At 50.7% G+C, this 27,402-nt stretch overlaps 10 protein-coding genes across 10 annotated transcripts; 3 read left to right on the plus strand and 7 right to left on the minus strand.

The window, feature by feature from the left end:
- Positions 1-199: 199 nt before the first annotated feature.
- POX_d05067 (uncharacterized protein) lies at positions 200-1,413 on the minus strand (the record flags this gene model as incomplete). Its single annotated transcript, XM_050113919.1, has 2 exons — positions 200-1,293; positions 1,350-1,413. The coding sequence occupies 2 exons, from the start codon at positions 1,411-1,413 to the stop codon at positions 200-202; spliced, it is 1,158 nt and encodes a 385-aa protein (XP_049968870.1).
- Positions 1,414-2,223: 810 nt separating this feature from the next.
- On the minus strand, positions 2,224-7,786 carry POX_d05068 (uncharacterized protein; the record flags this gene model as incomplete). Its single annotated transcript, XM_050113920.1, has 3 exons — positions 2,224-2,778; positions 2,863-7,272; positions 7,337-7,786. The coding sequence occupies 3 exons, from the start codon at positions 7,784-7,786 to the stop codon at positions 2,224-2,226; spliced, it is 5,415 nt and encodes a 1,804-aa protein (XP_049968871.1).
- Positions 7,787-8,514: 728 nt separating this feature from the next.
- Positions 8,515-10,794, plus strand: POX_d05069 (uncharacterized protein; the record flags this gene model as incomplete). Its single annotated transcript, XM_050113921.1, has 3 exons — positions 8,515-9,166; positions 9,224-9,337; positions 9,395-10,794. The coding sequence occupies 3 exons, from the start codon at positions 8,515-8,517 to the stop codon at positions 10,792-10,794; spliced, it is 2,166 nt and encodes a 721-aa protein (XP_049968872.1).
- Positions 10,795-11,313: 519 nt separating this feature from the next.
- Positions 11,314-12,400, plus strand: POX_d05070 (uncharacterized protein; the record flags this gene model as incomplete). The annotated part of the gene is made up of 2 exons (XM_050113922.1): positions 11,314-11,351; positions 11,413-12,400. 2 exons carry the CDS (start codon positions 11,314-11,316, stop codon positions 12,398-12,400), a joined length of 1,026 nt encoding a protein of 341 aa, XP_049968873.1.
- Positions 12,401-12,588: 188 nt separating this feature from the next.
- POX_d05071 (T-complex protein 1 subunit alpha) lies at positions 12,589-14,582 on the minus strand (the record flags this gene model as incomplete). The annotated part of the gene is made up of 6 exons (XM_050113923.1): positions 12,589-12,972; positions 13,026-14,060; positions 14,125-14,229; positions 14,297-14,382; positions 14,437-14,484; positions 14,540-14,582. The coding sequence occupies 6 exons, from the start codon at positions 14,580-14,582 to the stop codon at positions 12,589-12,591; spliced, it is 1,701 nt and encodes a 566-aa protein (XP_049968874.1).
- Positions 14,583-14,817: 235 nt separating this feature from the next.
- POX_d05072 (putative proline--tRNA ligase) lies at positions 14,818-16,897 on the plus strand (the record flags this gene model as incomplete). The annotated part of the gene is made up of 6 exons (XM_050113924.1): positions 14,818-15,130; positions 15,181-15,227; positions 15,289-15,458; positions 15,518-16,541; positions 16,602-16,730; positions 16,784-16,897. 6 exons carry the CDS (start codon positions 14,818-14,820, stop codon positions 16,895-16,897), a joined length of 1,797 nt encoding a protein of 598 aa, XP_049968875.1.
- A 1,099-nt stretch (positions 16,898-17,996) lies between these two features.
- Positions 17,997-20,165, minus strand: POX_d05073 (uncharacterized protein; the record flags this gene model as incomplete). The annotated part of the gene is made up of 1 exon (XM_050113925.1): positions 17,997-20,165. One exon carries the CDS (start codon positions 20,163-20,165, stop codon positions 17,997-17,999), a length of 2,169 nt encoding a protein of 722 aa, XP_049968876.1.
- A 3,676-nt stretch (positions 20,166-23,841) lies between these two features.
- Positions 23,842-24,277, minus strand: POX_d05074 (uncharacterized protein; the record flags this gene model as incomplete). Its single annotated transcript, XM_050113926.1, has 2 exons — positions 23,842-24,060; positions 24,131-24,277. The coding sequence occupies 2 exons, from the start codon at positions 24,275-24,277 to the stop codon at positions 23,842-23,844; spliced, it is 366 nt and encodes a 121-aa protein (XP_049968877.1).
- A 942-nt stretch (positions 24,278-25,219) lies between these two features.
- POX_d05075 (uncharacterized protein) lies at positions 25,220-25,619 on the minus strand (the record flags this gene model as incomplete). Its single annotated transcript, XM_050113927.1, has 2 exons — positions 25,220-25,408; positions 25,488-25,619. 2 exons carry the CDS (start codon positions 25,617-25,619, stop codon positions 25,220-25,222), a joined length of 321 nt encoding a protein of 106 aa, XP_049968878.1.
- Positions 25,620-26,074: 455 nt separating this feature from the next.
- Positions 26,075-27,091, minus strand: POX_d05076 (Exosome complex component MTR3; the record flags this gene model as incomplete). Its single annotated transcript, XM_050113928.1, has 2 exons — positions 26,075-26,892; positions 26,953-27,091. The coding sequence occupies 2 exons, from the start codon at positions 27,089-27,091 to the stop codon at positions 26,075-26,077; spliced, it is 957 nt and encodes a 318-aa protein (XP_049968879.1).
- Positions 27,092-27,402: the final 311 nt, after the last annotated feature.

Consider the following 27,402-nt stretch of genomic DNA (forward strand, 5'->3'; position numbering starts at 1 on the left):
ACATATGTATTTGATATATATATATATAAATTCTTGAAAAAAAAGAGAATATCAGCCAATCAAGTTCCCCTTGGCAAAGATCGTACGTCGTCCCACGTGTGCGCGGGCACGTGTGTGCGTATCCGGGTTCGTCAGCCATAACAAGAAAGACGAGGAAGAAACATGAAAAACGTAAGAGAAGAAAAGACATCCATCATTTTCATCTCCCCTCATCGACAGATGTATTCAGCCGATCCATCTGGATCCTCGTGGCAGCGGCCAAATCATCCACGTTTAGGAAATCAACCCCCTCCCGCACCAACACTCGCCAGACATAGTCTCGCATCGCCCGCGGCCAATTGGGAATCCCCCAATACCGAACCTTGAGCCCATGACTGTGAGCAATTCGCACATGGGTTCGAATCATTTCCACCTGGTGCTGGCTGAATTGCAGACTCCACGGAAGTCCAATGGCCTGGCGCAGAGAGACCGAGGCATAATGGCTATTCCTCGCGTTGAACGTGCTCGGCTCGATACTATCTGGTGTCCCCGAGAGGCCCTGACCGGCGTCTGCGGATCGCCTCGGCGAAACAGAAGAGGTGGACGGTCTGATGACTTGGTCGTGGGTCATTGATTTTGATTCGAGGGTCTCGACGAGCTTGTCTAGTGGAGCATCGAAGAAAATGTCTCTGTGGACCCTGTTTGCGACGAGGAGGTCGAATGGGGTGTTGCCCGTTCCGACTACGGTCACGGGGCCGGGAATGGTGTCGTCTCCGTTGAAGAAAGTGAGATAGCCGCGACTTCTCAGGGGGGCCAACTGCCTCTGAATGACTGGCCATGCGGCGGCACCGTCACTTTTCAGGTCGAGGAGCAGGATGAGAGTCTGCTCAGGATGGGTGTCATATATTCCCGTGAAACGGGGGGAGTGACTGCCTTGTTGCGCTGAGGATGGCTGGCCGGTGAGGCGGTTTTGGTGGTCCAGCAGACGGACCAGAGGATCGATATACATGGCTTTGAGGGTGCGTGTCGCGTTCAATGAGGAGGTTGTATGTCCAACGTATAACTCCTCGTCAAAGAGCCAGACATCGGCCTCGACCCCGATACAGCCGGCTCGTAGTGCAGAGAACAATGGCTCCGGACGCCAGTAGTCATTATGGGAATGACAGCCGACGGGAACGACTCGACGAGAGATATCGCGGGGCCTCGAATGGGACCCTTCACTCGCTTCGATGGTGTTGTCATCTCGTGGAGTCCACAGTCGTAGGACATGACCAGCCTCATCGGGGAAGAATGCTATTCCCACCGAGAGGGCAACTATCGTGAATTGAATGATTCCTCTGCAACGCAACCCGTTAGCCAGACTCACTCACAGCGGGACTGTTGTCCTGCGATAATGACGGATCCATCCAGCTTCTGGTAATCATGCAGATGCATCGCCTGTCGTATACCGATGACCAGCCGACTTGGACATCTCGCTCATCAAAGCTGCCGAACAAGAATCTCCCCCTTCAGTTCCTGGCACACAGCTGGACGTAGAGCGCATCCGTAGGTCTCCCCTTGCTGGGTCCGCATCGGATGATAAGACTCGCGTACTTACAACATGACGAGCACCCTTGATTAACTGCATAGAGGTACAAGTCACTTTCCCTCGCAGCCTTCACAACATCAATTTACAATGAGCCCTGCCTGTCTTCGATTATACTCGCCCCACCCCAAACTGTCTCAACTTTCCGAAGATAGTGACAAAGGGCATCGTAGCGGAATGCCAGGCCCGGGGCACGAGGAGCGAGTCGTGACCGACGGAGATCGACTCCAAGTGCGGCCCCACCCTTTTCCCATGAAGACTGACGTCGTCGGACTTGACAAACACGTACAGATATGGTCAATTGATGCAATTGATGCACTTGATGCGCTCGAAAATATATCCTGGTAATCTGCTGCTTGATGCGAACCGTTGTGTTTTTACTATTATATTCGCCGAGGATAGTGATGGCGCATCACAGCAACCTTCACCCCCCGACTCCCGACGAGCACAGAGACACAGCGAACAAGCTTAAGCTCATAATGGATTTGCAACATGGAACGCGTTATATACAATGGAATGCAGAAAAGCCAAACACCCCGCATCAACAGGACAGATGGGAACCAACTCGAATCAAAATTTTTCTTTTTGCTAAGAATGACAAAAGCCCAAGGTTCGATGATGCGACCTCGTATGTGCAAATGCAGGATATCAATGCCCGTCTACTCAGTCTCCTGGAGAGACTTCACGTAAGCCGCCGCCCGGGCCTTGGTTTCTTCCACCATCTTTTCATCCCCACCTTCAGCCGCAGCCAGTTTCTCCTCAAAGGCCAGCCACTTCTTGAACAGGAATCGGGCCTGCTTGGGCTTCACCTTCTTACTCGGGTCAATAGTGACTGTTCCCTTCTTGTGTTGCAGCCCGAGGACTCGCTCGAACAGGCGGCGCACCTGCTCGGCATCGCCGGCCTTCATCTCCAAGTCGATCAAAATGTTCCACAGGTCGATACGCTTGGGGAACGAGGAGAGCAAGCCCTCAAAAACGGTGCGGCCACGCTCGATATCGCCATTGGCTGACCGGAACTCCAGCTGAGCAAACTTGGATGTCGTCTCAACGTGGGTGTGTGCCGGCAGTGATTGGAGCGCCCGCGGCAGCAGAACCCGAGCTCGTTCGGGAGCAGCCAGTGTGTCGAAGAGGAAACTGGCGTAGTTCAGGAAGAACTTGGGCGATTGCGTGGAGATCTTCTTCTTCATCGCAGTTCGGAAGAGATCATCCGCTTTCTGTAAAAGAGGGAGGGTATTAGCCGTTATGTCATGTCATATGAAGAAAATATTTGAGAGAGAAAAAAAAGGGTGGCCACATACCTCGTTTTTGCCAGACTGGATGTAGATGCTGATCATGCGGTCGTACATCTCTTGCGGCTCATTATACTGACAGGCGCGCTTGAAAACTTCTTCAAGGCTATCGTCGTTGCCGTACGTGTTCTCCAGGTTGAGAAGAGCGACCCAGATATTCAGCTTTTCGGAATCCTGGCCCATAGTGATCGTGCGCAAGGCACGCTCGGCAATTGTCCGCGCCTTGTCAACCTCGCCCAACTCGAGCTGGAAGGCCATATACTGCAGCCAGAGCAGTGACGAGTCGGGCTCACCAAGGAGTAGCCGCTCATAGTCAGCAACTGTCTGAGGGCCATTCGCGTCCAAGTCACCTGTGCGATCAACTTGGATCTCAGGCTTGCTCTTCTTCTTTTTCTTCTTCTGTTGCTCCTCCTCCGCATCGCTGTCTGAATCCGCCATATCAGCATCCTCGGTTAGGACATTGCCACTCCAATCGAAACCACTGGCGCCAAGACCGCCTTCTTTGGTAGGCCCATTTGCGAGCTCTTCTTCATCACTATCCTCATCCTCCTCCTCGTCGTCACTGCCGTTCTCGACTTCCACACCACCCATGGAGACATCATCGTCTTCATCGACACTGTCGTTGCCGTCAAGCTCCACACCACCAGCCTCATCCTCAACGTCCTCCTCGTCGCTGCTCTCGTCCGCTTCACCTTGGAAATGAGAAGCTTTAAGCGAGAACGAAATCTTGCCGGTCTTGGTGTCAATCTTGATAATTTTAGCCTTAACGGAATCGCCTTCGTCATACAAGGTACGGGCATCCTCAACGCGTTTATCGGCCATCTCGCTGCGATGGCAGAGACCACTGACGTTTGCAGAACGATCGATGACAATGAAGGCGCCAAATTCTTCGACCTTGCGAATCTTGCCAGTGACGATTTGGCCGACCTTGAGATCTCGGAGCGCAAGCGGAGCCTTGAAGTTGGGATCAAGTACTGAATCTTTCAGGCTCATCTGCAACTTGTTCTGCTCCGCGTCAATGAAGGTGACACGACCCTTGACCAACTGATCGGTCTGGAACGAATCCTTCCATTCCTTCAGATAAGAGTCCGACAAGTCCGACACACGGACGTAGGCAGTCACGTCATGACCCACTGTGACGAAAAGACCGGCATCGGTAATGCGCTTGACGAAGCCGCGGACCACGTCGTTGACCTTGATATCACTGATGGATGAGATCTCACGATCTTGAACCGGCAACGAGGAGCTAAGGATCTTCGAGGGGCGAAGAGACAAAGAGATCTTCTTCTTAGTCTTGTCGACTGAAACGACGCAAGCACGCAACACCTCATTCTTGTGGTAGACACTGGGGTCGGCTTTGGAGAAATCATCAGCCATGTCGATAAGATTGACGGCACCAACGAGGGCCTCGCCAAGTTGCATGATGATCTGCTTGTCGGTGATCTTAGTCACACGGCCAGCCAGAATCATGCCTGGCGCGACATCTCCGAATGAAAGTTTGTCGAAGCCCTGCTTAGCAGAGAGGTCCAGGTGACCCTTTTCAGCATTGACCGCAGTGACTTGAACCTTCAGAGCTGATCCAACCGGGAAGTTCTTCTCGACGTCGGTCAGGAGTGACAAGTCGTCGGAAGCGTCCATGAAGCGCAATCTGCCGCGCACATTCGGGGACAAATTGATCCAAAGGCAGTCGTCGGCAACATTGTTGACGAAGCCCATCCACGAAGAGCCCGTCTTGACTTGATCCATGTTAAGAGGCTCAGGGTGGGCAGCATTGATGAAACTGGGCTTGAGGGAAAGCTCGAAGACGGGGTATTTGCCGCTACGGTGGGAGATAGGAAGGAACTTGTGGTTGCGAGCGTCGTGAACACCCAAAACGCGCGCAGAGAGGAGCTGCTTTGCCTTGAAGAATCGCAGAGGCTGCTTGCGGTCCTTGATATCTTCCCACTTGTCGAAAATTTCAGACACATCAATGCGGCCTTGGATGTTGTCTGCCAGTTGCACGTTAATCTGCGTGGCCTTTACAGAGACCACCTTGCACTTGACAATCCGACCAAACGAGATATCGGACATGGTCTTGATTTCCTCGTCGATTGAGTTTGCAAGAACGTCGTCGGTCTGCAATTTTTCCTTTGTCTTCTTTGAAGAAGTGCCTGCAGAGGTTGCGGAAGTTGCGGCCTTTTGAGACAAGATAAAGCGTTGGAGGTCAGCGTCAACCTCATGAACACGGACGGTGATGGTTGAGCCCTTGGAGAAGCCGAACTGGGGTTGAGTCAGGTTCGCGTCCTCGATAAGACGCTTGGGGACAAGGCCGGTAAGACCACCTAAGAACTCAACAAACAGGCCCGCCGGTGTGATATTGCGAACGAAGCCGGTCACATTGGAGTCTTCCTGCACGTCCTGGAATTTGCTGGGCATGAGCCCCTGCTTGACGGCCTTCTTCAGACTGGCCCTGCTAGACACGCGAATCAGACGATGAGCCCGCTGGGTATCAAGAACCAACAGGTCGTTGAGCTTTTGGCCGACACGAATCTTGGAAAGAGTGGAGTTCTGCTTTGATGGTGAGCCATCGATAATGTGCTGAACATCAAGACGGGCAACCAGGTCAGATTCCTCGAGCTTCAGGAGCAGATCATCGCCAGACTTTTCGAACACAGTTCCGGAGACAAGAAGACCGGGCGTGATGTCTTCAAAGGCTTGGCCATACTTCTCACTGTATGTTGAAGGGTCCTTGCAAGAAACGGCGAGGCGACCTTGAGAAGCATCCACACTCAATGCGTGGACGTTAACGACCTGGCCTAATCTGAAATGCTCGGCGGGATCTTTGATGTAAGCTGAGCTCATTTCAGAGACTGGTAGGAAACCGTGCACAGTGCCGTAGAACTGAACAACGGCACCGTGAGGCTGCAAATTGACGATGGTACCCGGAGACTGAGCGCCAGCCATGATGTCCTTGTAATCCTTCCAGATAGCCGACTCGCTGTTCAAGAGACTCTTCTTCAAGGTCAAGCGAATCTGACGCTTGTCAAGATTGACGGAAAGAATTCGGGCAGAGATCTTTTGGCCGACACGGAATTTCTTCTCGGGGAACTGAAGTTGGGTGTCGGCAAAGTGCATCGAGGGCACGAGTCCGGAAATGCCATCGGCAAGACTGGCAATAACACCCTCCATTCCCGTAGCACCGATCAAGAGCTTTTCCACCTTGGCCTTGACAATAGCACCGACGTTGACATCCTCAATACGAAGGAATGGTTGTTCAATGACGGACTTCTCGAAGGACAGGAGATAAAGGTTGTCGATCATGTTGTATCCTACCACACGGGCTTCGTGCGTAGACCCAATCTTATAAGCGCCTGCTTCAGGTGAAATAGACTCAATCTTTCCATCTGAAAGTCTAGAAATGTGAACAAATCCGATGTGCTTGGTCTCGCCAATCTGAGCATACAATCCCATACCACTGGGATCCATTTTCACCACTTTAACTTCGGGGATGATGGCAGAAACCGCAGGAGCCTCGTCAGATGAGCCCGGCCCACGAGAATCGGAGGACAGCTTCATGACATGATCCAGCAAGGAAAATCCGACCTTGAAGGGCTCTGAGCTTGGGAACGTGGACACGATGCGGCCCTTGATCTTGGCTCCCATTTTCCACTTGCGCTCGATGTCCAGCTTGCCGTCATCGGCACCAGATTGCACTAGATCGACGACAGCATCAAGCATTCCCATAATTTTTCCAGCGATGCCGTTGGGCGTTACCTCAGTTAAGAGGATCTCGGCGGCAACACCGGGGAGGAATGAATTGATTGTTGGTGCAGCGCTGAGGAAGTGTGAATTTTTGATCGCAGCGGACGACTGGAATTTGGCGGAGAGCTTGATGACATTACCGCTGGCATTGTGGCCAGTGACCATGCAGAGGAAAACCGAGCCCTCCTTGAGACTAGAGTACTCGACACGGGGATCGACTTCTTTGGACGACATGAAACCCTTCAGGTCGCCGCCCTCGATACCGAGATCCATGACCACACCGTGATCTTCCACACTCACGACCGCAGCTTGCACAGCTGTTTCAGCCACGAGATCGGATTTCGAAAGACCAGTGTTGGCCTGCCGAGGGTCAATCGACAATTCGAGGCGCTTCTTGCTACGGCCTCCTGCCTCGGTGGCTTCGGTGCCTGTCGAAGTAACATATGTTCGTAGATACTGGCCAATGTAGAAATGCTCCTTCAAATCGAAGATGTCTTCATCAGAGCTTTCGTCATCATCCTCGTCTTCGTTCAGCATCTTTTCGATTTTGTCGTCCAAAACCTTGGAGACCGATGTGAGGGGAACGTAGCCAACGAGGTTGTTGGGCAATGAGATAGCAATGTCGTGGGCGGTGATTCCAGATACCTGGCCAAGAATCATGGATCCCGGTACAATGCGCTATTCACGTTAGGATAAAAAACAGGGAACAAAGATCGTGAATTTCTCATTTTCAATGTCGTACCTTGTAGCTGAGACCTTCAATTCGCACACCTTCCTTTTCAGAGGATTCCTTGTTGGCAGACTTCTTGCCTTTTGTCTTCTTCTTCCGAGATTTTTTGGCACCTGCTTTTGTGTCCGCGTCCTCCATCTCCACATCTTCGTCGTCTTCGTCGTCGTCCATGTCGTCGGCGAATTCACGTGTGGGCTTTTTGACGCCCTTCTGCTCAAACAAAACATCCTTGTTCGCTTGAATCTGAATTTGCTTCCGCTCCAGAGGGGTCAACACGCTGCCACCACCACGAGGGAAAGATGGCTCATCGTCGCGCAGAACAGAAAGCTCTGAAGCTTGGGGGGCGGTATCTCTTGACTTCGACTCTGGCTTGCGGTCTTCTGCGCCGACCTTGGCACGCTTCTGCGGTTGACGAGCATTTGTCTCTTCAGGGGCATTCCCCTTCCGCTTGATCGGTGCCATTGTTGGTAGGCTGAACCGATTATTGTGCAGATAAGAGAGCCTGTTGTACCGCAAAGAAAAAAAAATTAAAAATCCGATAATTCAAGGCAGAACGTTAGGCGGTGAGGTCGGAGCGAGACCGCCTTTCCACCCAACCCGAGTCTGAGTTGCAGCTGGAACCGCATGCACGGTTGAACACCATACTGTACTTCGCGATGTAGGATGTTCCTTCTTTTGTCTTTCTTTTTCATTTCATTGTTTCATTCTTTTTGAGTGAGATAGCTCTGTGGTCTCTGAGGACATTCGAGCTCTTGTCGAAAATTAGAATGTCGAGGTCGGGGTTGCAACCAACTGAATTAAGAGGTTCTACTTGTGAAGGTTTCCCGAGGTTGCAAAAATTCCGTCTGCATTCCCATTGCATTGATGTTCAATGGTAGACACACTTACTCCAGCCAATCTGAGCGGAAAGGTCCTGATTACAAGCAAAATAAAGTGAGAACGACGTTAGTGTGTAACCTTAGTAGTTGGACGTGACTGTAGTTGGGCCCGATGTGGGCACCTGGGCCCTGAAATCAAGCGTTAAGTACCCGCTCCACACGCTCCGCGTCACGACTCACGTCCGATGCGCGCAACACGCACGAGCAGACCCGCTCTCTCATCTTGCCCCCTTCGGCTGGGTCTTTTTCTCGCACCAACCCCCATGTGCAGTTTCACGATAATCTGTCAATCGCGGGTCGATAGAACACACAATGGTTGGGCTCTCTGGTCTTCCTGAGCCACCGCGATCAGAACCTATCCGACCTCCCCCATCCCAAGAGATACCTTCCTCCCCGCCTTCTGTCGCATCCGAAACTGCTGGTGGGCGCCGACAGCGAAAGCCACCGACGGTCACGCCGCGATCCTTTCGGCGCTTCTTTACGCCACGATCTTTACTGAATAGTGGCAATGCCAGCGGTGTGAAAACGAATCGGCAAGCCTTGAGAGCCCTCAACTCGCCCGCTGTCAATCGTCTGGGTCCAGCCTTTACTAGGTCCTCGAAGACAACCAGCCCCCAGACCTTTACCCATGGCTTACCGGAAGATTTCCCTCGTACTCCGAGTCGGAAAAGGAAAAACTCATTCTCTTCGGTTGTGTCACCTCTGCAGTCGTCGCCATTGAAAAAGGTTCGGATGCGTTCGCCAGTGTGCGACGACGTACAGCAAAGAGCCGTCCTCGGTGACATTGATATCACGGCTGTGATCATTCGAGGCCGTGATTTATCACCACCCAGTCCGCCCAAACGTCGACCAGTGTCGCCTGTCAGCCGATCCAGGGTGCTGCAAACCTCAGGTTCCCTGTTCATGCGAACTCTTCAAGGTTCGCGCGCCAATCGCACGACAACTAGAGCAACAGTCGGAGCAGGTGTGTCTTTGGAGATAGAGATTTCAAGAATTTTGGAAGTTAACGTCAAATGAACAGGCTGGCAAGACCTCACCTCGAACTTCCATTCGCGCCCCGAAGACCGCCATTCCTGCTCAAGCTACGCTAACGAAGGGCAACTGGCACTGCCATTCTGTAATGCATCTTGTAACAGTAAGTTTGCTCGGCCACGCGACAATGACCCAGCGTTCGGGAGCTGACAGTGCATAGCGAATTCTTTGGTCGCTGTTGGTGATGAAGAAGGTGGCATTCGTCTGTTAGACTCGTCTAAAGAAGACGAGCGAGGCTTTTCCAGCGCATATCTCGGATTTCGTCCCCACCTGAATTCTATTATGGATCTTGAATTCTCGTCGGACGATCTCTTGTTGGCTACCGCTTCCGGGGACCAAACGTCCTTGATCATCGACATGACCACTCAGCGACCTATCCACTGCTTGAACAACCATGCTTCCTCAGTTAAGCGAGTTCAATTCCAGCCGGCTTCCAACAATAAGGTCCTGGCAACATGCAGCCGTGATGGAAATGTGAGCATCTGGGATCTCCGATGTAAGGGTATCGAGCGTCCATCATTGCAGGTTAGATGCTCAATGGAATCCGAATCCGAATCTGCCCACACCTCAGGGACCGCCAGGATGACATACCCTCAAGTCCTCAACACCATACACGGTGCACATGCGTACAGTACACCCCAAAAGGCCGTTTCAGAAAAGGTGGACGTGCCTCCGTTCGGTCGTTTCGACATTACCGTGACTTCGCTAGCGTTTCTTCCCCCGGGTCAAGAAAACCTTTTTGTCACCGCATCTGAAGCAAGCGCTAGCGTACGCCTTTGGGATCTGCGCACAGCACACAACAATCGGCGAGGTCGGCCCGTTCTGCCTCTCTCTACCTCTCGTGAGCCTGATAGTCACGTCAAGTACCGGCGATTCGGATTGACGTCCATGGCTTTCGGTGGAGATGGCGCCCGATTATACACCCTTTGTCGAGATGGAACCGTGTACACATACTCAACCTCTCACTTAGTTCTTGGGCACGCGCCTGAGCTGTCGTTGAATCATGCGCATCCCCGACGATCCGGGGGCTCTGACAAAGAGGGGTTGGGCCCCTTGTATGGATTCCGCCATCCGCGTCTTCAAGTGTCAACGTTCTATGTGAAGCTTGCGGTGCGCAAGGCTTCCCACGACCGCCCAGAGATTCTAGCCGTTGGTAGTAGCGATCAGTGCCCGATCCTGTTCCCTACGGATGAAAGATTCCTACAATCACCAGTGCAATCATATCCAACCGACCTACCCCCCACGCGGACATCACTTTTCACGACTCGCTCTGGTCTCCGCCGTTCCAACTCGGGTGTTGGTCTTTCAGGGAGACTTGAGCACACAATTCCTATCTACGAATCAGGCACCCCTCTTGTTGAAGGCCATCAGAAAGAAGTTACGGGGATGTCTTGGACTGTGGACGGAGAGCTCATCACTGTCAGCGACGACTACTCTGCTCGTTGCTGGCGTGAAGGGCCTGAAGCTCGCGAGCTTCGACGGCAAGGCCACAAGGATGGCCGAGATTGGCAATGCGGATGGGCCGCCACAAAGGACTCATATGATGATGAAGACGAATGATCTGTCAACTCTACACTTTATGCATACCGGCGGCGTTGTGTTTTCTTGGAGCTGTGGTGGTACATGAGCACATTTATTCGGCGCTTAAAGGGACACTGGTTTATTTTACTCTTAGCGCGTCATACCCTTCCGCCTTATTAGCATTTGTTTCGTTTTATGTTACATGCTGTTTACCGTATATTCATGAATTAATTCTGAATACTCAGTCGATAACTACCAAGATTTTCCTGTTCTCTCTTAGTCCTCCCTGGCCGAGAATTTAGTGTGAAAGGATTACCGCGTCACTTTTCAATCTTGTACAATACCAACCTCAGTTCAAGTTGTCGTGTTGACCAGTCGGGCCTTTCTTTCCTGCTACTTCTCTCGAGTACAGTATGCGCCTATGCGGCGGCGATAAGCGGTCCACTGGGCGATAAACGTCCGGCGGCAGCGCCAAAGAAAAAAAAAGTTCCGCCGACTCGCCGAGAGTTCGCAACGCCTCCGCCTCAACACCGCAATTTTCGAGACTCATATCCCATCATGCCTCACAAGCATAAGAGACGTGATAAAGATGACTCGTATGTGATACTGAAATGTCTCGAGTTGAATGCCTGAACTAATCACGAAATATCGCCACAGTCACTTCGATCTGCCCCCCTCGGTGATTGCGAAGGCACTTCCAGTCCGCGACCAGCAAGCGAAGCCGAAATCTGGGAAAAAAGGTCACTCTGGCAACAAGCCTCAACCGCAGCAACAGACGAATGCGAAACCTGCAAAGGCCCCAGCGACGTCGCGCCGCAAGAATGCGGCAGAATTAGATACCCCCAAGGCCTTCCAGCGGCTGATGCAATATGCCAGCACGGGGAAGCGTCTCTCGGGATTGGATAACGGCGAGAAAAAGCAAGGAAACAAGAAGCGCAAGCGTGAAGAAGCAGACAGTAAAGCTCAGTCTTCTAAAAAACCTGCGCAGGAGAAAGCTCAACCACCGACGGCGAGTGACGACAAGGATGCCAAGAAAGCCATGCCAAAGATCCTTCCTGGCGAAAGACTGGCTGACTTTGCGGCGCGCGTGGATCGTGAGCTTCCCTTGTCAGCGATGACAAAATCCAGCTCGGGCGCACCCAAGGTCAAAGACCACAAGATGACCAAACACGAGAAACATCTTCGCCGTCTACAGGCTGGATGGCGTGAGGAGGACGCCAAGATTAAGGAGCGTGAGCAAGCTGAACGTGAAGAACGTGAAGCTGAGATGGAAGAGCAACTTGAGATTTTGAAGCAATGGGAGGCAGAGGCACGAGGTGGAAAAGCCAAGAAGAAAGGAACTGTGGCAAAGAAAAAGAAGAAGGGCTCCAATGGAGCCGACGACAGTGGTGATGACGACCCTGATCCCTGGGCGAAGCTAAAGAAACGCGACAAGGAGAGGCGGGTCAATCCGTTTGACGTTGCGCAAGCACCACCGCAATTGACGAAACCGCGGGAGATTTTCAAGGTTCGAGGGGGAGCGATGGTGGATGTTGCCAATGTCCCGAACGCCGTTGGCAGTTTGAGACGACGAGAGGAATTGGCTAGCGAGCGAAAGAATATTGTCGAGGAGTATCGACGACTGATGGCCGAAAGGAGACAGTGAAAGGTGCTCGTGCTCCTGAAATTGGAAGAGTCTTTTAGTATATATACTACTGTATATAATCTCATTCACATGCAGTTGCATTCGCGTTATCGGTGGTCACATCCGCTGCTTTTTTTTCATCTCTATTTAATATTCAATTAGATGTGATTTTAATGGTATTTGGACATGATAAGGACCTAGTAGCAGATTTAGTGGCCGTGGCCATCATCTTGCTTCTGCTCCGGGTCCAGCTTGATGATTGTGTCAATACGCATGATAGCAATGCAAGCTTCGACAGCACTCTTCAACTGCTTGATCTTGCTCATGCTGGGCTCCAAAACACCAGCCTTCAGCGTGTCATGAACGCGACCCTTCGTGAGATCCAATCCATAATTGCGGTATGTCTTCTTCTTAGCGATGGCCTTTTCCTCCTCGTTCGCGTCACCGTCCTGCACACGCTGTGACAGAGCGTGACGAACACGGAGCTGAGCAACCAACTCAGAAGAATCCTTAGCAGCGTTCACCGCAAGAGTCTTAGGAATGATCAGCAGAGATTGGGCGAATTCGCCGATGGCAAGCTGCTCGCGAGAGCCCTGAAGCAAAATTAGATCAAATACACATGAGTCATCGTGTGGGAATTACGTACCACTGTGACAGCAAACTCTTCCAGGTAAATGTGAAGGGCGGTTTCCACGGCACCGCCACCGGGTACGATACTGCCGCTCTCTAGGGTGCGCTTGATGGCGCACAGCGAGTCGTGAACAGAGCGCTCCATCTCATCCAGACTGTACTCGTTGGCTCCACGGAGAATGATAGAGGCAGAGCTGTGAGCCTTGGTTCCCTTGACCAAGATGCACTCATCATCAGAGATTCGCTCCTGAGCAACCTCCTCGGCGTGACCCAGGTAAGAGGCTTCGAATTTCTCATCACCATTCAGGTCCGATAGAGTGCTGACGAGCGTAGCACCAGTGGCCTTGGCGATGCGGCGGAGATCCTCCTTCTTGCAGCGACGGACAGCCATGGCGCCCTTCTCGACAAATGCCTTCAACACCATGTCGTCAATGCCCTTGGTGGTCAAAATCACGTTGGCACCGGACTTGAGAATCATCTCGACGCGCTCGAGAACGATACCAGCCTCACGTTGCCGAATCTTCTCAAGCTGATCAGGATCATCCACAGTGATTTGAACACCCAGCTTCATGCGTTCTTTCTGCAAGTTCATATCCAAGCAGGCAATCTTGGCATCGGTGATACGGGTCTTCATGGCTTGGCTGGCCACGGTGCAGTTAAGAGCATATCCGTTGACCAGAACCGACTCCGTGCCACTCTTTCCGTGTGCCTTGAGAAGGTTGACAGCCTTAACAGGGTACTTGACCTCGCCCCTCTGGTTTGTTGACTTGACCTGCAGCATGGCATCCACGCACATGTTTGCAAAGAAATCCGAATCCGAACCAATGATTTTACTCGACATGGAGGTCTTCGCAATATTCACCAAGCTGTCTCTGCCGAGATTATCCACCTTTGTCGTCACATTCTCGTTCATGTACTTCACGGCTTCGCGCAGGGCAAGACGGTATCCGTTGATGATGGTAGTGGGGTGTATGCGGTTTTTCATCAGCTCATTTCCTCTCCGCAGAAGCTCCGAGGCAATGAGGACAACTGAAGTTGTACCGTCGCCGACCTGAGAGTGTCAGCAAGCATGACGTGAAAATTTGCATGTCTCGGCGGTGTCTCAAACTCCATACCTCCTTGTCTTGCTGCTGGGCCAAATCCACCAGGATCTTGCCCGCAGGGTGCTCAATGTCGAGCAGCGAAAGAATCGTAGCGCCGTCATTCGTCACAGTCACATCCTGATAGTGCAATCATCGGTTAGAAGTGAGCTTTGTATCTTCGCGGGGTATTTGGGGAGCGGTATACCCCTATGTCGTCCACCATCATCTTGTCCAGACCGGAGGGTCCAAAGGAGCTCTTGATAACATTGGAAATTGCCTGAGTCGCCAGAACTTCAAGATGTTAACTAAACATATTCGAACCGACATCAATCTCAGAAAACTTACCATTCTGCTCTCGGACATCGGCACCGGTGATTTTCTGCCCACCCAAGACTGTGTGCATACTGCGTTAGCGCAATCTTTTGATTTTCGGAGCAGGGCAACTTACAAAGGGTGTCCGCATTTCGCGGAGCCTCAAAAATGCCTGCCATAGCTGATATGGTATCGAACAAGAGGACTCTCAGGTGCAAAGGCAGAGCTCTTCTAAGGCGGACGGGGGGTTTTGGTCGGAGGGCCACACTAAAAGTTCTGCCGTATCAAAGCGGTGTCGAAGATAACATCCCACTTTTTATTGAAGGAGTCATACTTCGACATAATTCATTCTACCCCTCTTCTCGAGATTGGATCGCTCTCCTTCAATTAGCCAGGCGCTCGCTTCCTCTCACTATGGCTAGCCAAACTCCCACCGATAACGTCCCCGCAGGCGACGCTGCTCCCACAAGCCTGCCTGACCGTACCCAGAACCCCGCCGACGGACAGGCGGGCGAATCCAAGAACGCCGCGAAGAAGGCCGAAAAGGCGGCGAAAATGGCTGCTGCCAAGGCTGAGAAGGCCGCTAAGCACGCAGCAGGTGTGAAGTCTGAGAAGAAGGAAACCAAGAAAGCGCCTAAGAAGAAGGTTGATGGTGCTGCGCTTATCGGCATTGATGCGGCGAAGGAGGAGAACTTCCCAGACTGGTACCAGCAGGTCCTGACGAAGGGTAAGACAAGAATATCCCTCCTAAAGAGCAGATTGTTAACTATTTCGAAGGAGACATGTTGGACTACTATGATGTGTCGGGCTGCTTCATTCTGAAGGTGAGTTGATCCTCTCCCTGAGTCAGTCGCGTGCCCCGCAGCTAATGCGCATGCGCGACAGCCCGCTTCATACTTTATCTGGGAGGAGATCCAAGACTGGTTCAACAAGAAGATCAAGAAGATGGGAGTCAAGAACTGCTCATTCCCACTGTTCGTGACCGAGGATGTGTTGCAGCGCGAGAAGGATCACATTGAGGGCTTCGCTGCCGAGGTCGCCTGGGTGACTCATGCGTAAGAACCCTTCGATTTGGATATTGGCATAGCCATATACTGACTGCACGCCTGCTTAGTGGTTCGACTCCTTTGGAGAAGAAGATCGCCATTCGTCCCACCTCCGAGACTGTCATGTACCCATATTACTCAAAGTGGATTCGCAGCCATCGCGATCTGCCCCTGCGATTGAACCAATGGAACTCTGTTGTTCGATGGGAGTTCAAGAATCCCCAGCCTTTCCTCCGCACGCGTGAGTTCCTTTGGCAAGAGGGCCACACAGCGCACTTGACCGAGGAAGCCGCCCGAAAGGAAGTCTTGCAGATTCTTGACTGGTATGCCGACATCTATTCCGAGCTTTTGGCCGTCCCTGTGGTCAAGGGTCAGAAGACAGAGAAGGAGAAGTTTGCTGGAGGTCTCTACACCACTACTGTTGAGGGATACATTCCTGCTACCGGACGTGGCATCCAGGGTGGTACTTCTCACGGTCTTGGTCAGAACTTCAGTAAGATGTTCAACATCACCGTTGAGGACCCCTCTGCCAAGTCTGGTGAGCAGAAGGATCCTCTGCATGTCTGGCAGAATTCGTGGGGTCTGTCGACCCGTACCCTCGGTGTCATGGTCATGATCCACAGTGACAACAAGGGTCTGATTCTGCCTCCCCGAGTTGCTGAGACTCAGGTTGTCATTGTTCCTGTCGGCATCACTGCGAAGAGCACTGAGGAGGACCGGGAGAAGCTCAATGCCGAGATTGATGGCTTAGTTGCGGTCCTTGAAGCTGCTGGTGTGCGTGTTCAGAGCGATAAGCGTGAAGGCTACTCTCCCGGCTGGAAGTTCAACCAGTGGGAGCTTCGCGGAGTGCCCCTTCGCCTTGAGTTTGGTCCAGGCGAGTCCGCTGGCCACTTCGTCACTACTGCTCGTCGTGACATCCCTGGCAAGGATGGAAAGTCAACCCTTCCTGTGGCTGACTTGGTCAGCGGCGTCACTGCGCTCTTGGAGACTATCCACACCGATATGTACAACCGAGCCGATGCCGAGTTCAAGGCCCACCGCCCTCAGATTACGAACTGGGATGAGTTCACTCCTGCGTTGAATGCCAAGAATGTGAGTGCCACCGCTTTCGCTTTCCATTCTATATTTACGACCCAGTACTAACGATTGCAGCTTTGTCTTGTTCCTTTCTGTCTTCAAATGGACTGCGAAGACTCGATCAAAAACCAGAGTGCCCGTAAGGCCGAGGAAGAGTCTGGCGAAGTCACTGATGCCAAGGCTCCTTCCATGGGTGCCAAGAGTGTGAGTAACGATTGTGCTAGTTTGCATCAACAACCAACTGATCTTTTGTATAGCTCTGCATTCCCTTCGAACAGCCTGAAGGCATTGAGCCTGGCGTCACCAAGTGCATCAACCCCAGCTGCTCGAACTTCGCCGAGAAGTGGTGCTTGTTCGGTCGCTCTTACTAAGTCAACCGGTCGATCGTCAAGTTGTCGTGCAAATATCATATCCACCATAGCTTTTTCTTGATAAAGTATGGCACCTTTTTTCCTTGTTCATTTTATGAGTGGCGATTGCGGTTGAAGCTTTGCGAAGTCACCACACTAGGTCGGACTTTGGACGCGGGGGAGATTCACCCTGAAGTGATAACATCTCTTTTACTTTAAATATTCTATCATTATCGTTGATTTGGAGTCAGGAGCTGGGGATGGACTGAGGGGGGTGGCTAGTTTCGATGAGCTTATGAGCAGCAATGAGCGATGCCTTCTGTGTTCGTGTCCCTAGAGCGAAGATATCCCGAACATACTAAAGTCAAAAAACCTACCTGGGAGGTGGACAAATGTATGCGCATATGTAAAAGTTTCATTGCAGTCTATTTAGCAATCCTAACAACCATTAACGAGGCATAAAAGAACTTAATTTTAGGTCCTCTCTCTCCGAAGGGCGTTCATTACCCATGAATGTTGAGTGGTTGGCAAACTTGCAATTTGGGGAAGCGGCGATAGTCACGTCCAGGAGTTACTTTACGCAGCTGCAGCAACTTCGTTGCAGGGCAAGATTGCGACCCTTTATTCGTATACACAGAATCACACCACTTTTAAACAACCAAGGCTTCGTGAACGAAAGTCAGTTGAAGAGAACGGGTCAGACGGCAGATACTAGTCTTATCCGGAAGCAAGTACACACCAAGGAAACGAGCGGGCAGACTAGACTACGCGCCAGTAGAATGAGAGCCGGTTTGAGATCAGTAGCCAGAATAGAGTGGTCCACAATATAATATTGAGTGTAAAGGATCATGACGAGGGATCATCATAAGGAATTATTCTTTAGTATGAGAGAGAGTAATGTGCAGGGAAAGGGTACCGGCTGGAAGCAGAGCGATCGTTTTAGCGATTGTAAAAGGCTGAAGTTGTGTAGGTTGAGAGAGAGACAGAGGAATTGGGGTGGAGGTCAGTTGAGAGGTGGTCGCTGGGAGAACCAGACATGCTTTCTATGTCAGATTTTGAAGTGGTATATTTGTCTTCTTTGGCATGCACTAAGCAGAATACTAGAGATTTGCTCCAGCGGTCAAGATGTCCGCACGGGGGAACTACCGCGAGGCTGGGTGGGATCCAAAGGGGCTAAGGCTGGCGAGTCGTATTTGCCTCGATTTGAGCGCCTGGGCCAGTTGATAAGCCTGTGGGCCTCAGGTGCCATGGAAGAGTCGATCAAATATCGGACGTTATTTTCATCAACAGCATTGACCTGCACACGGGGAGGCGACACGTCGACACTTGGAAGGTGGATGATATCATCGTCGCTTTCTTCGTGCGCCTCACTGTTCTGCCAGCTATGTGAAGAGAAGGACTGCGCTTGAAGACAATGAACGGATGCAATGCTATCCGGAGTGATAGGCTCCTTCGAGTTCACACGAACGACACTCAAGGTTTTGGGTGTCGGTTCCTGGCGCTGAAGCTTCCGGAGGGACTTGGAACGTTTCGGACAGGAGGAATCGAGCTTTCCGCTACTGGCATCGCGAAGTACATCCATGTAGCTCAGATATGGAACGGTGGCGGCATCCTGCGTTGCGTTCTTATCAACGAGAAGCTCCGAGGAGGGAGGCGGGGCGTCTGTGTGTCGTCTGCGTGACGATGAGAGTGAGACTCTGCGAAACAGGCCCTCATGAGGCTTGGATGAGACACTTATGGACGTGCTTCGTCGGTCTTCGGCACTTCTGCTCGGCTTTTTGAACGAGGCTTTCCTCATTAATTTTGAAAAGGACCTGTTCGAAAGACTACGGCCCAGTCCTGGGCCAGTGGGCTGAGGCGGACGATCAAACATCTCTTGATCTGGGGTTGGGGTGAAAAGAGGACCTGGGACTGGAAGAGAGACCCTCTTGAATGCGTCGTGGGAATTGATCTCTCGAACTATGGCATCTTGCAGGGTCTCATACGTCGGATGAGTGCTAATTTCCTGGGTCGAGAAGCTCGCCTTGCTGAGAAGATCCATCATTTCAGCGACCTTGAAACCTGGTGAAGGGTCGGGGGGACTCGACTCAGGCAGAGGACTGTGCATAATCTCAGCAATGCTAGGAGCCGGATTATCCTCGAATGCCGAGGGCGTAGGAGGTTGAATGGCGCGATGCGTGATTTTCGGCCGACCCCGGGCTGCTAGCTCCGTGTTGATCGACAAATCTCGCACATTCCTTCGGGAACCAGTCAACCCAGACGAAGAAGGCGACAATGAATTGGAGATCGAGGGTGAGGTCGAGCCGTTTGTACTGTCTGGTCGCTGCACAAAAAACCGCTCCCTGCAAATCTCACGCCTATTCTCTGTTTCATCGATGGTGAGAGGAAGCGTGGGGCTATCCGGCAAGGGCCTATTGCTCCATCGCTGGCCGCGTTTATAGGCTGGTGGAATGCCCAAGAATTGTGTTGGAGAATCCAGTGATTTGTCGACGTTTTCATCCGACAACAAACTTGGCACTGATTTCCATTGCCGGAGTTTGGCCTCCGAGCAACTTGACGAATCATCCACGGTGGAGCCTGAAAAGATGGTAGTGGCTCGCAGGTCGCCATCAGAGGTCCAATTGAGATTTCCCATGGTCCGCTTTCTTCGTGACTCTGAAGCGAGATTGCGAACTTTTCCTGGTGTGGGAGCAGGAAATTGAGAACTCGGTGATGGCAGTGTTATGGATTCTTTGCAATACTTCGCGATATTTCTGTCCGCAACATCCTCCTGGAAAAGAGCAGAGACAGTCCGGGAGCTTGTGAGTCCACTTCGATGCTGTATGCGTAGAAACCTTGTCATGTTACGCTCCGCGATGTCCTCATTGTAAATCCTCGCTCTGGGCGGCGCATGCGAAGAGCTGAAATCGCCAGGATGATCGTTCGGCGCAATAGCGGCCATCAAATCAACATGCCGAGCACTAGGAACTACACCAACAACGTTCTTTGGTGTGGCCGGTGTGTGCTGCAACTCTGCATTCGGGTCCAGAGTTTGATTTAGATGCTCGAAATGACTGTCGATTTGATCGAATTGGTTTGCCCAATTATCCTCTGGTGTGCCCCTCCAGCCAAAAGAGAGAGAGCATGGGGATTGAGGACTACCGGGTGAAACACTTGACCGTTTCGGTTGGACTGGTGATCGAACGTTATCCATACATGGTTTTTGTGAGGCTGTGTCCTCGCAGTCGGGTCCGTTCGACTTGCGAGTCAACCTGCGCTCCGTAGAAAAAATTTTCTTTAAAGCCACCATGATGATTCAATGATGCAGACAGATCATCAGTCCACTCAATTCTTCATTGATGTGCCGACCTGCTAAACACACCGGAGCTTCTCAGGCTGTGTTCAAATGTTCCAGAGGTATGGATCCGCCAGCTGACCACCATCCGTGAGCTGGTCGGCGATTGTCAGAATCTCAAGGCTCACATGCCCATGGGTATCCAGATCACGATTTCCCGCCACTTAGAAAGTCATTGCTGGCTTCACACAGCAATCTTTGCATCGATTCCACCCCTCAGGAAGAAGAAAACAAGAGTAGCAGAAAGGGGGGAAAGAGAGAAAAAGGGATCCAGCACCGTTGACCACAAAGCTCCTGGTCGGCCCTGTAGATCAGTGGCTTGGTGCTGAGAGGAGCCGAGGGCTCTCCGGTCAAACAGTTCGAGTGCAGATCGATCAGCTAGTGGAGCTTCCGCAATGTCCACTGCCTCGAAGTCATTTAAGGGACAGAAGGCCGCATACTCTTACGGGCAATGGTAGCCTGGTATGATTGGCCCCTTTTGTTGTGAATGTTGGGCATCGTTCCTTAAGCGCGGACGGTCGCGGTTTGTCGATAAAGGCGTAGAGTGAGACAAAACAGACACCAGCGTAACAATTGAAATTGCTCTGCTCCACATCTGCGCCTCGTTGAGCAATATGCTTGATCATAAATTCCACAGCTGAGGGTCCTTACATGATGCGGACATTGATGACCATGAATTTTTGGGCGTTATGCCACCGGGTGGAGATTCTGGCACGAGCCTTAGGCTAGGCGCATACCTGGCCGATCCCACAAGCATATCAGAACAGTCCAACTGTAAGGTGCACGTTCCGTCTCTTGCGGAGTTGCAATGCTGGGGCCGATGCATAGGAATCACGCTCATCATTTGAAAAGGATCCCAGTAAGCGGGGTCTTCGTTCCTGACCCATCCTGCGTGAGCCCAGCTTACGAAGTCAAGACCACGCCTCTTGCCCACAGGGGCTCCCAAGACGCTCTGTACTTTTCTGTAGCCAAGCGGCAGAGTAATACACTCCAGCATCGATTCAGCACACTGGGTGGCTGGACCTATCGGATCCACTTGGTAGGAACAGTCAGCTCCAAATTCCCAGCTCCCTTCTATAATTTACATACTGCACGTCATACACTGCACGATGTACACAGTATGTAGATAATGCTGGACCAACAAGGCGAATTCGGGCAGGACACTCGTTTGCCTATGGAGCTAATTCGCAACAGTGATCAGTAAGCGTGCGTCATTACTGAGTACGGTAAGTGCACCCCTATAGAGATGGGAGGCGTTTACGACCAGCCCCATGGAGTTGGCAATTTCCGAAGGCGCATAAGATCGACAAGTGATGGGGCTTTCACGTTGAGTAGCGGCACGAGCCTATGGGCCAAGCTAGGCATCCAGCCATGGAGCTCAGAGCCGATCGAGAGGCACTGGTCGCACAACTGTGGCCTATATTACCTGTGCCTGTAAGGGCTGGTGCAGCACTGTGAACCCCCTGATCACAATGGTGCTTTGGAAGTAGCTCCATTCATCTTCAGATGCTACAGTCAGCGTGAGAATGACCGGGCTGTCTGTCGCAGCTTCATCGTTAAGTTATAGTGGGAAATTTTTATGCTGTATGCGTTCACGATAAATCTCGTCGAAGTGGTGAAACTTATTTTGAGAAGATGTGCTGATCACGTTGCTGATCACGTCCAAAACGGGCGAGGATCCTCTTTGAACGATGTGCTCCTAGCCTGAGGCAGTAGTCGCGGAGGCATCCAAATCAACCTGTCTGGACCCGGGAGGTACCACGGCAAATTTCCAAGACTTGGTCTGGATCAGCAAATGGACCTAGCAAGATCACCTCATCTCATTGAGCCACAAATCCCTAGGGAATATCTGTTCAGAAAGGTCAAGTTATCTCTCAATAGACCTGGCAACTTTTAAGTACCTACAAAGATAGTCTAAATCACCTGACTACTAAGATCGGTTCATTGCTATCCGTGGCCTAGAGTTCGGGCACGCAAAATCATTTCACAAGATACGAAATAAGGGTAATACTAATCAAATCCTCGGCTCGGATTACACTTCAATTCAGGGGCTCGGAAGTGAGAAATTAGAACAAACGCGCTCGACGGCAGAGCCCCACTAGATCCTTCTTAGTCTACATACTATTGAATAACGGCGTCTGTATTTAGATTGCCTCCACATATGTAGCTATGGTCAGAGAATGAGACTTGACGTCCAAGTGAGCTGTGCACCGTATTTGCTCAACATACTTGCTCCCTTGCTAAACTTCAATAGTCAACTACATAACACCCCGGACTCGTTGCGTTATTTGCAAACCCTCCACGACATTTTAAAACCTATTGTACAGCACGACTGGTCTAGCATTTACTCCAAACTCTTGAATGTTGAACAAACAAAGAGTTCCTACTACTCATGAGAGCGACTCTGATTTGAGTAGTGTATAGTCCGTATCCATCTATATCCTTGAATCGCTATCTTTACTATTCGGCGCTTCTATTTGTATGTAATGGGACAGCCCACAACCTTGTCTAGAATTATGCAGTGTGGAGAAACCTTTCGCTTCCTACCAAGAGTCCCTGTATTATGACTGTAGCATGTCTTAAGCTACACAGATTATCAGAGCAAACCGACAGGGAACCGGTTCTATTGACGACGGTTATTCCTATCGTCTAGAATATCATAGCCTCTCTGTTTTGTCCTGAGGCATTCCGATCTACCACCCCAGCCAGAACCCTGATTTATACGCGATGAGATTGTTATTCGACAGACGTGATGAGTTCGCGCTTTGCCGACAATCATTGCACTCTGATATGAGCAATTTTTTGACTAGAGTTACCCACTTTGAAGTAAAGTGACTCGTCGAGATGGTCATGAATGCCAATAATCAAGTTTAAAACATGATCAATCATTGAAACCGACGATTGTCTGACAGCCGAGCTCAGATTTGTTAAAAATTCAAAATCCAAGTAGCAATATACTCAAGTGGAGGCTTTATCTTTGTGTGTAATGTACCTAGATAGTATGGACTACTCCAGAAGGCAAACTCAGTCCCTCTATATTCGCCAGATATCTGGAAGCATAATGATTTTCCAAATGAGATCCATAATCTCACCCATACAGACTGAGAGGATAAAGAAGTTACTGGATTCAATCGAGACGACGCATTTGTTACAAAAAGTTCCAAAGATATCTGAGGCCTGCATAGAATCGAGTCTTGCGAGGGACGTGGCTTGACATAGAATTTCTATCTTGTGTTATTTGACCCATGATGAATTACTGTTAAAAAAACAGGACATTGAGAACTATCATCTCGATGATTTGAAATGAAGTGCTTTTCATTTGTAGGTATTGTAAGTAATTCACACTATTCTAACCAATGCATTGACTCTGGTCAGAGAATGATGGACAAGCGAAGTGGAATCAAATCATTAACAACAGGGGATTGACGCGAGAAAGTTTTAAAAGCCGCAGTTGATCGGCTAGAAAATTGATCTTATGTATCACAACGACAGTCAACGCGAGACTCAATCTCGTAAAAGTTCAACCAGTGGAAGCAGCTTGCTCAAGAAACAGGCAGTATGTATCCCTATCATCTCTAGCATATCTCATAAGATCTTTGAGCGAGGAGTTCATGCATCACTGATACACCCTCTAACGTAGCACCTCGCCTTTTGAGAAAACCCAGTCAAGTTCTTTGAGGATCTCGCTGATCTGTCCCAACTTAACCCCATAGTCGAGCTTTTTCCTTGCTTCGATTGAAGAAGCCATGAACTGATCCATCTTGACCATCTCTTCCTTGATCTGTACGTAGCGCCGAGCTACTGCTTGTGGTGTGATTGCGAGTCTTTTTGCCACGATGGCGTGGTCAGGCTAGAATGAACAACGGTAAAGTTAGTTCCGGAGAATATAAGTCACAGAGAAGCGACAGAGTTTGACAGACCTTATCTGCTTCTCTAGTGCTAAGGTATAGCCAGAGCAAATGAAGCTTTTCATCATTTGCCGTCCAGATTCTCGCCTTCATTCCGGGGTCTAATTCACACCCAGCGGCGTCATTACTATCGGACTTGCTCATTGAACGAAAGGACATGGTAAGAATATCTTAGTAATATTGTTGCGTTGGCAAGAACCGATCTGCCTTCTTAAGGACGAACTGTCTTTGAAAATAACACTGGTACGAGATTTAGCGTCAAAGACTGCGTTCTCTGGTGGCGAAAGTGGGAGAGGTCGTGTTGAGAGGGGCTGTGAGAGCGAAAGATAGTCAAAAGCTTGATTCGGTACAGGTGATATCCATTCAGTGTTTGGATCGAGAAGTGCTACCTCCTGAAAGCGAAAGTTGCGGAGTGTGCATAACTCAAACAATGACAAGCAATTGCTTCACCCGCGAAGCGATCTTATGGCTGCTTATCGTTTTCACAGTCGATAGCAAATGGCAACGACCGAGCTTTTCTACCACTAGGTCTCTGCTTTGATCTTATTTACAGATATTGTAAAGTGCCTACACGTCGTAATTTATCTGGTTTCTTTAATTTGCAAGCAAGCACCTAAGTATGGAAAAAGAACGGTACACCACCAGATGAATTTCATAGGCCCAATCCATGTCTGCCTCCAGTATTGAATAGCTAAACATAGTGGAAGAGCTTTTGAGAGCCTAAACTAGATGGATATTACCACCGCAATCTGATCAAAAATAAATTTCTTGAATACTAGTCAGATGGAGAACCTACCATAAACGAGCTATAATGGAAATATCTATCTGCCCATATGTGCCAGATGGGCACCTACCAGCCCGAAGGCAATGTTGGCCGGGCCTGGATATGATACCGGGACCTAGGTAGTGTGTATGTTCTAGTAGAAGTGTCAGCACTTGAATTTGTGTACCTCTTGGTGATTGCATTTACATAGACCATTACTTTGCTGGCCGAGTAGTTCTCCCCTGATGTGACGTGAAGAAGGACCAGCTACAGCCAAGAACGACTACGATGAGACATTACTAAAGGCACCATCTCGGTTGAAGTGACGGATCGAGCGATCACTCTTCATCGGATTGTTCCTGAATTGGGCTCAATCTATTGTTCACTCGATCCCGATGCTCTCTTTCCTCATTGACCCCTCGCATAACTGCCTGCACGGTGCGGCCGTAGTCTGCCAGCTCGAGGAAACCCTGTTGGAGAAAATCGCTGGAATACCCGGTCTCTATCTCGGCGGCAACGAAGTCAGGCTAGAAAAACGGTGTCAGGAGCGAGGCAGAGTCGAGCACAGCAGGGCAAGGCTGTATGAATCATTCATGCATAACTTACGAGGTTGCCGCTACCTGTGCGGGTAGTGAGACAGAGCCACAGCAGGTATATCCAGAGAGCAGGCCGCTCATCGTATGGATTCTGATGGATGACCCGATTCAGAATCCTTCTCCTTTCCTCGGGAGGGAGCATGGCAACCTACCGAAGAGAAGGAAAGTTAGAATTAGGGAAAGCTGAATTTATTGTCGAATTCATGCAGTTTTGTTGAGATGGACGCCTACTGTGCACAGGTCTTTGAGCGTGGGTGAATGAAGAAAGCTGTTGCGGGATGTGTGATAAGGAAGATGAGCACACAGATGAAAGGAACATATGGGAGGGACTCCAAAGGTAGGGATGAGGCGTGATGAAAGCCAGTGTGGCCCTTGGAAATCAACATAAACAGCGAAATCACACGAACAAACGATGGCATTGCTCGGCGGAGCCTCACGATCGTCAAGCGGCGGAGACATCCATGATATCTGTGACCTATCTCGAGGGCAAAAGCACCACTTGTTCCTATCATGGTACCGAAAGAGTGATACGTTTGGGAGGATAGACAGGATCTTCCAGAAAATTCGTTAATGTTTCATTAGATAATTTTAATCATATCAGGTCTGGCCGAGATTCTTGAGGAGAGATTCTCGCACAGCCTCGGCGAGGACTGTGTGTGCCCCCCGGGCAGCGTCCACAGCACCATCAATCAATGCATCATGCCCAGTTCGACCATCCCCTTCTTCAAGAGATGCCTTAGAGCTGTCTCCTTTGAGCCAGAGTTCTGTGATCTCGTCACGAGCAGGCATGTACGCCACAACGCAAGCGGAGAGAATAGAACGGTGCTCGGCGGGATCCGTGTCCAACATGAGTTTTGTCGTACCCAAAGCATTGCCGTCATTTTCATCCGCAACCAGAGCAGAAACACCACCGGCCACGAGGTCCAGGCAATCGATGTGAGCGTCGGCAATTGCAGCTGAAGCAGCCGTGATACAGCCAGCGAGAACATTCATCATTCCCCACGAGGCGTCGTGAGAATCGGGAGCACTACCCCACCACCTGTCGTCCTCAGCCTCAAGAATGGTGACTGTGATATCCAATCCACTCTTCGGCCATCGTTCTGCAATGATAGCTCCGCGGAGGGCGGTTTCGAGGTGTACTCCCAAATCACGCTCACCCGAGTCCCGAATATGTCCCTTTCGTTGACGAGCAGCGAAAGGAGCGTATTTTACATGGGTTGTGAGAACAATGTTTGGCGAGAAAGCAGCCGATCGCGGCAGTGGCTTTGGTCCGTGGACGGTGCATGCGAGCTTCAGAGCCGATGATGGAGGAATCAAAGATTTGGGATTTGCGCGGGCAGCAGCAAGTGAGGCGGATGGCTCAAATTCAAGGTATGATGAGCCAGAAGCTGTAGGAATGAGACCCGTTTTCAAAACTGCGAAATTTCTCGTCAGCCCGAGTCACAGTATCTTTGAAAAGAAGAGTGTCGACATACAAATTTTCCTTAGCTCGGAAGGCTGGCGCTGGCGCTGGGCACGGTCCGTTGCACTTGCACCTGACCTCAAGTCAGCTGTGAAAACAGCTGGCCTAGTGCCACCTGGAGGGCCATTGACCCGTCTCCTGTCTGCCATCATGGTGCTAATCTTGTTCGTTGATAGCTAGGATGTATCGGAGTTCGGAGATGCATGGTGCTCTGGAAACGGAAATCCTGCGTGTTTGCAGTGTTTGTCCTGGACCCCACCCAAATCCGCTGCCTTTTTAGCTTTTTTCTTCGGCTGCCAGATTCCCTTTTCTTTCTCTTCCCTTACCATGCGTGTGTGCTGTTCTTCCTTGAATTGGGTTCCTCAAATGATGCGAGAATTTCCACAAGATAGAAAGCCTTTGGAGCGCCCCTCTTATGATTTTCACTAACTTGGTAAGTTCCTGCAGCCAACCCTACGAGTTG

The sequence above is a fragment of the Penicillium oxalicum genome, chromosome IV (genome assembly GCF_001723175.1).
Source record: "Penicillium oxalicum strain HP7-1 chromosome IV, whole genome shotgun sequence".
Taxonomy (NCBI): Eukaryota; Fungi; Ascomycota; class Eurotiomycetes; order Eurotiales; family Aspergillaceae; genus Penicillium; species Penicillium oxalicum.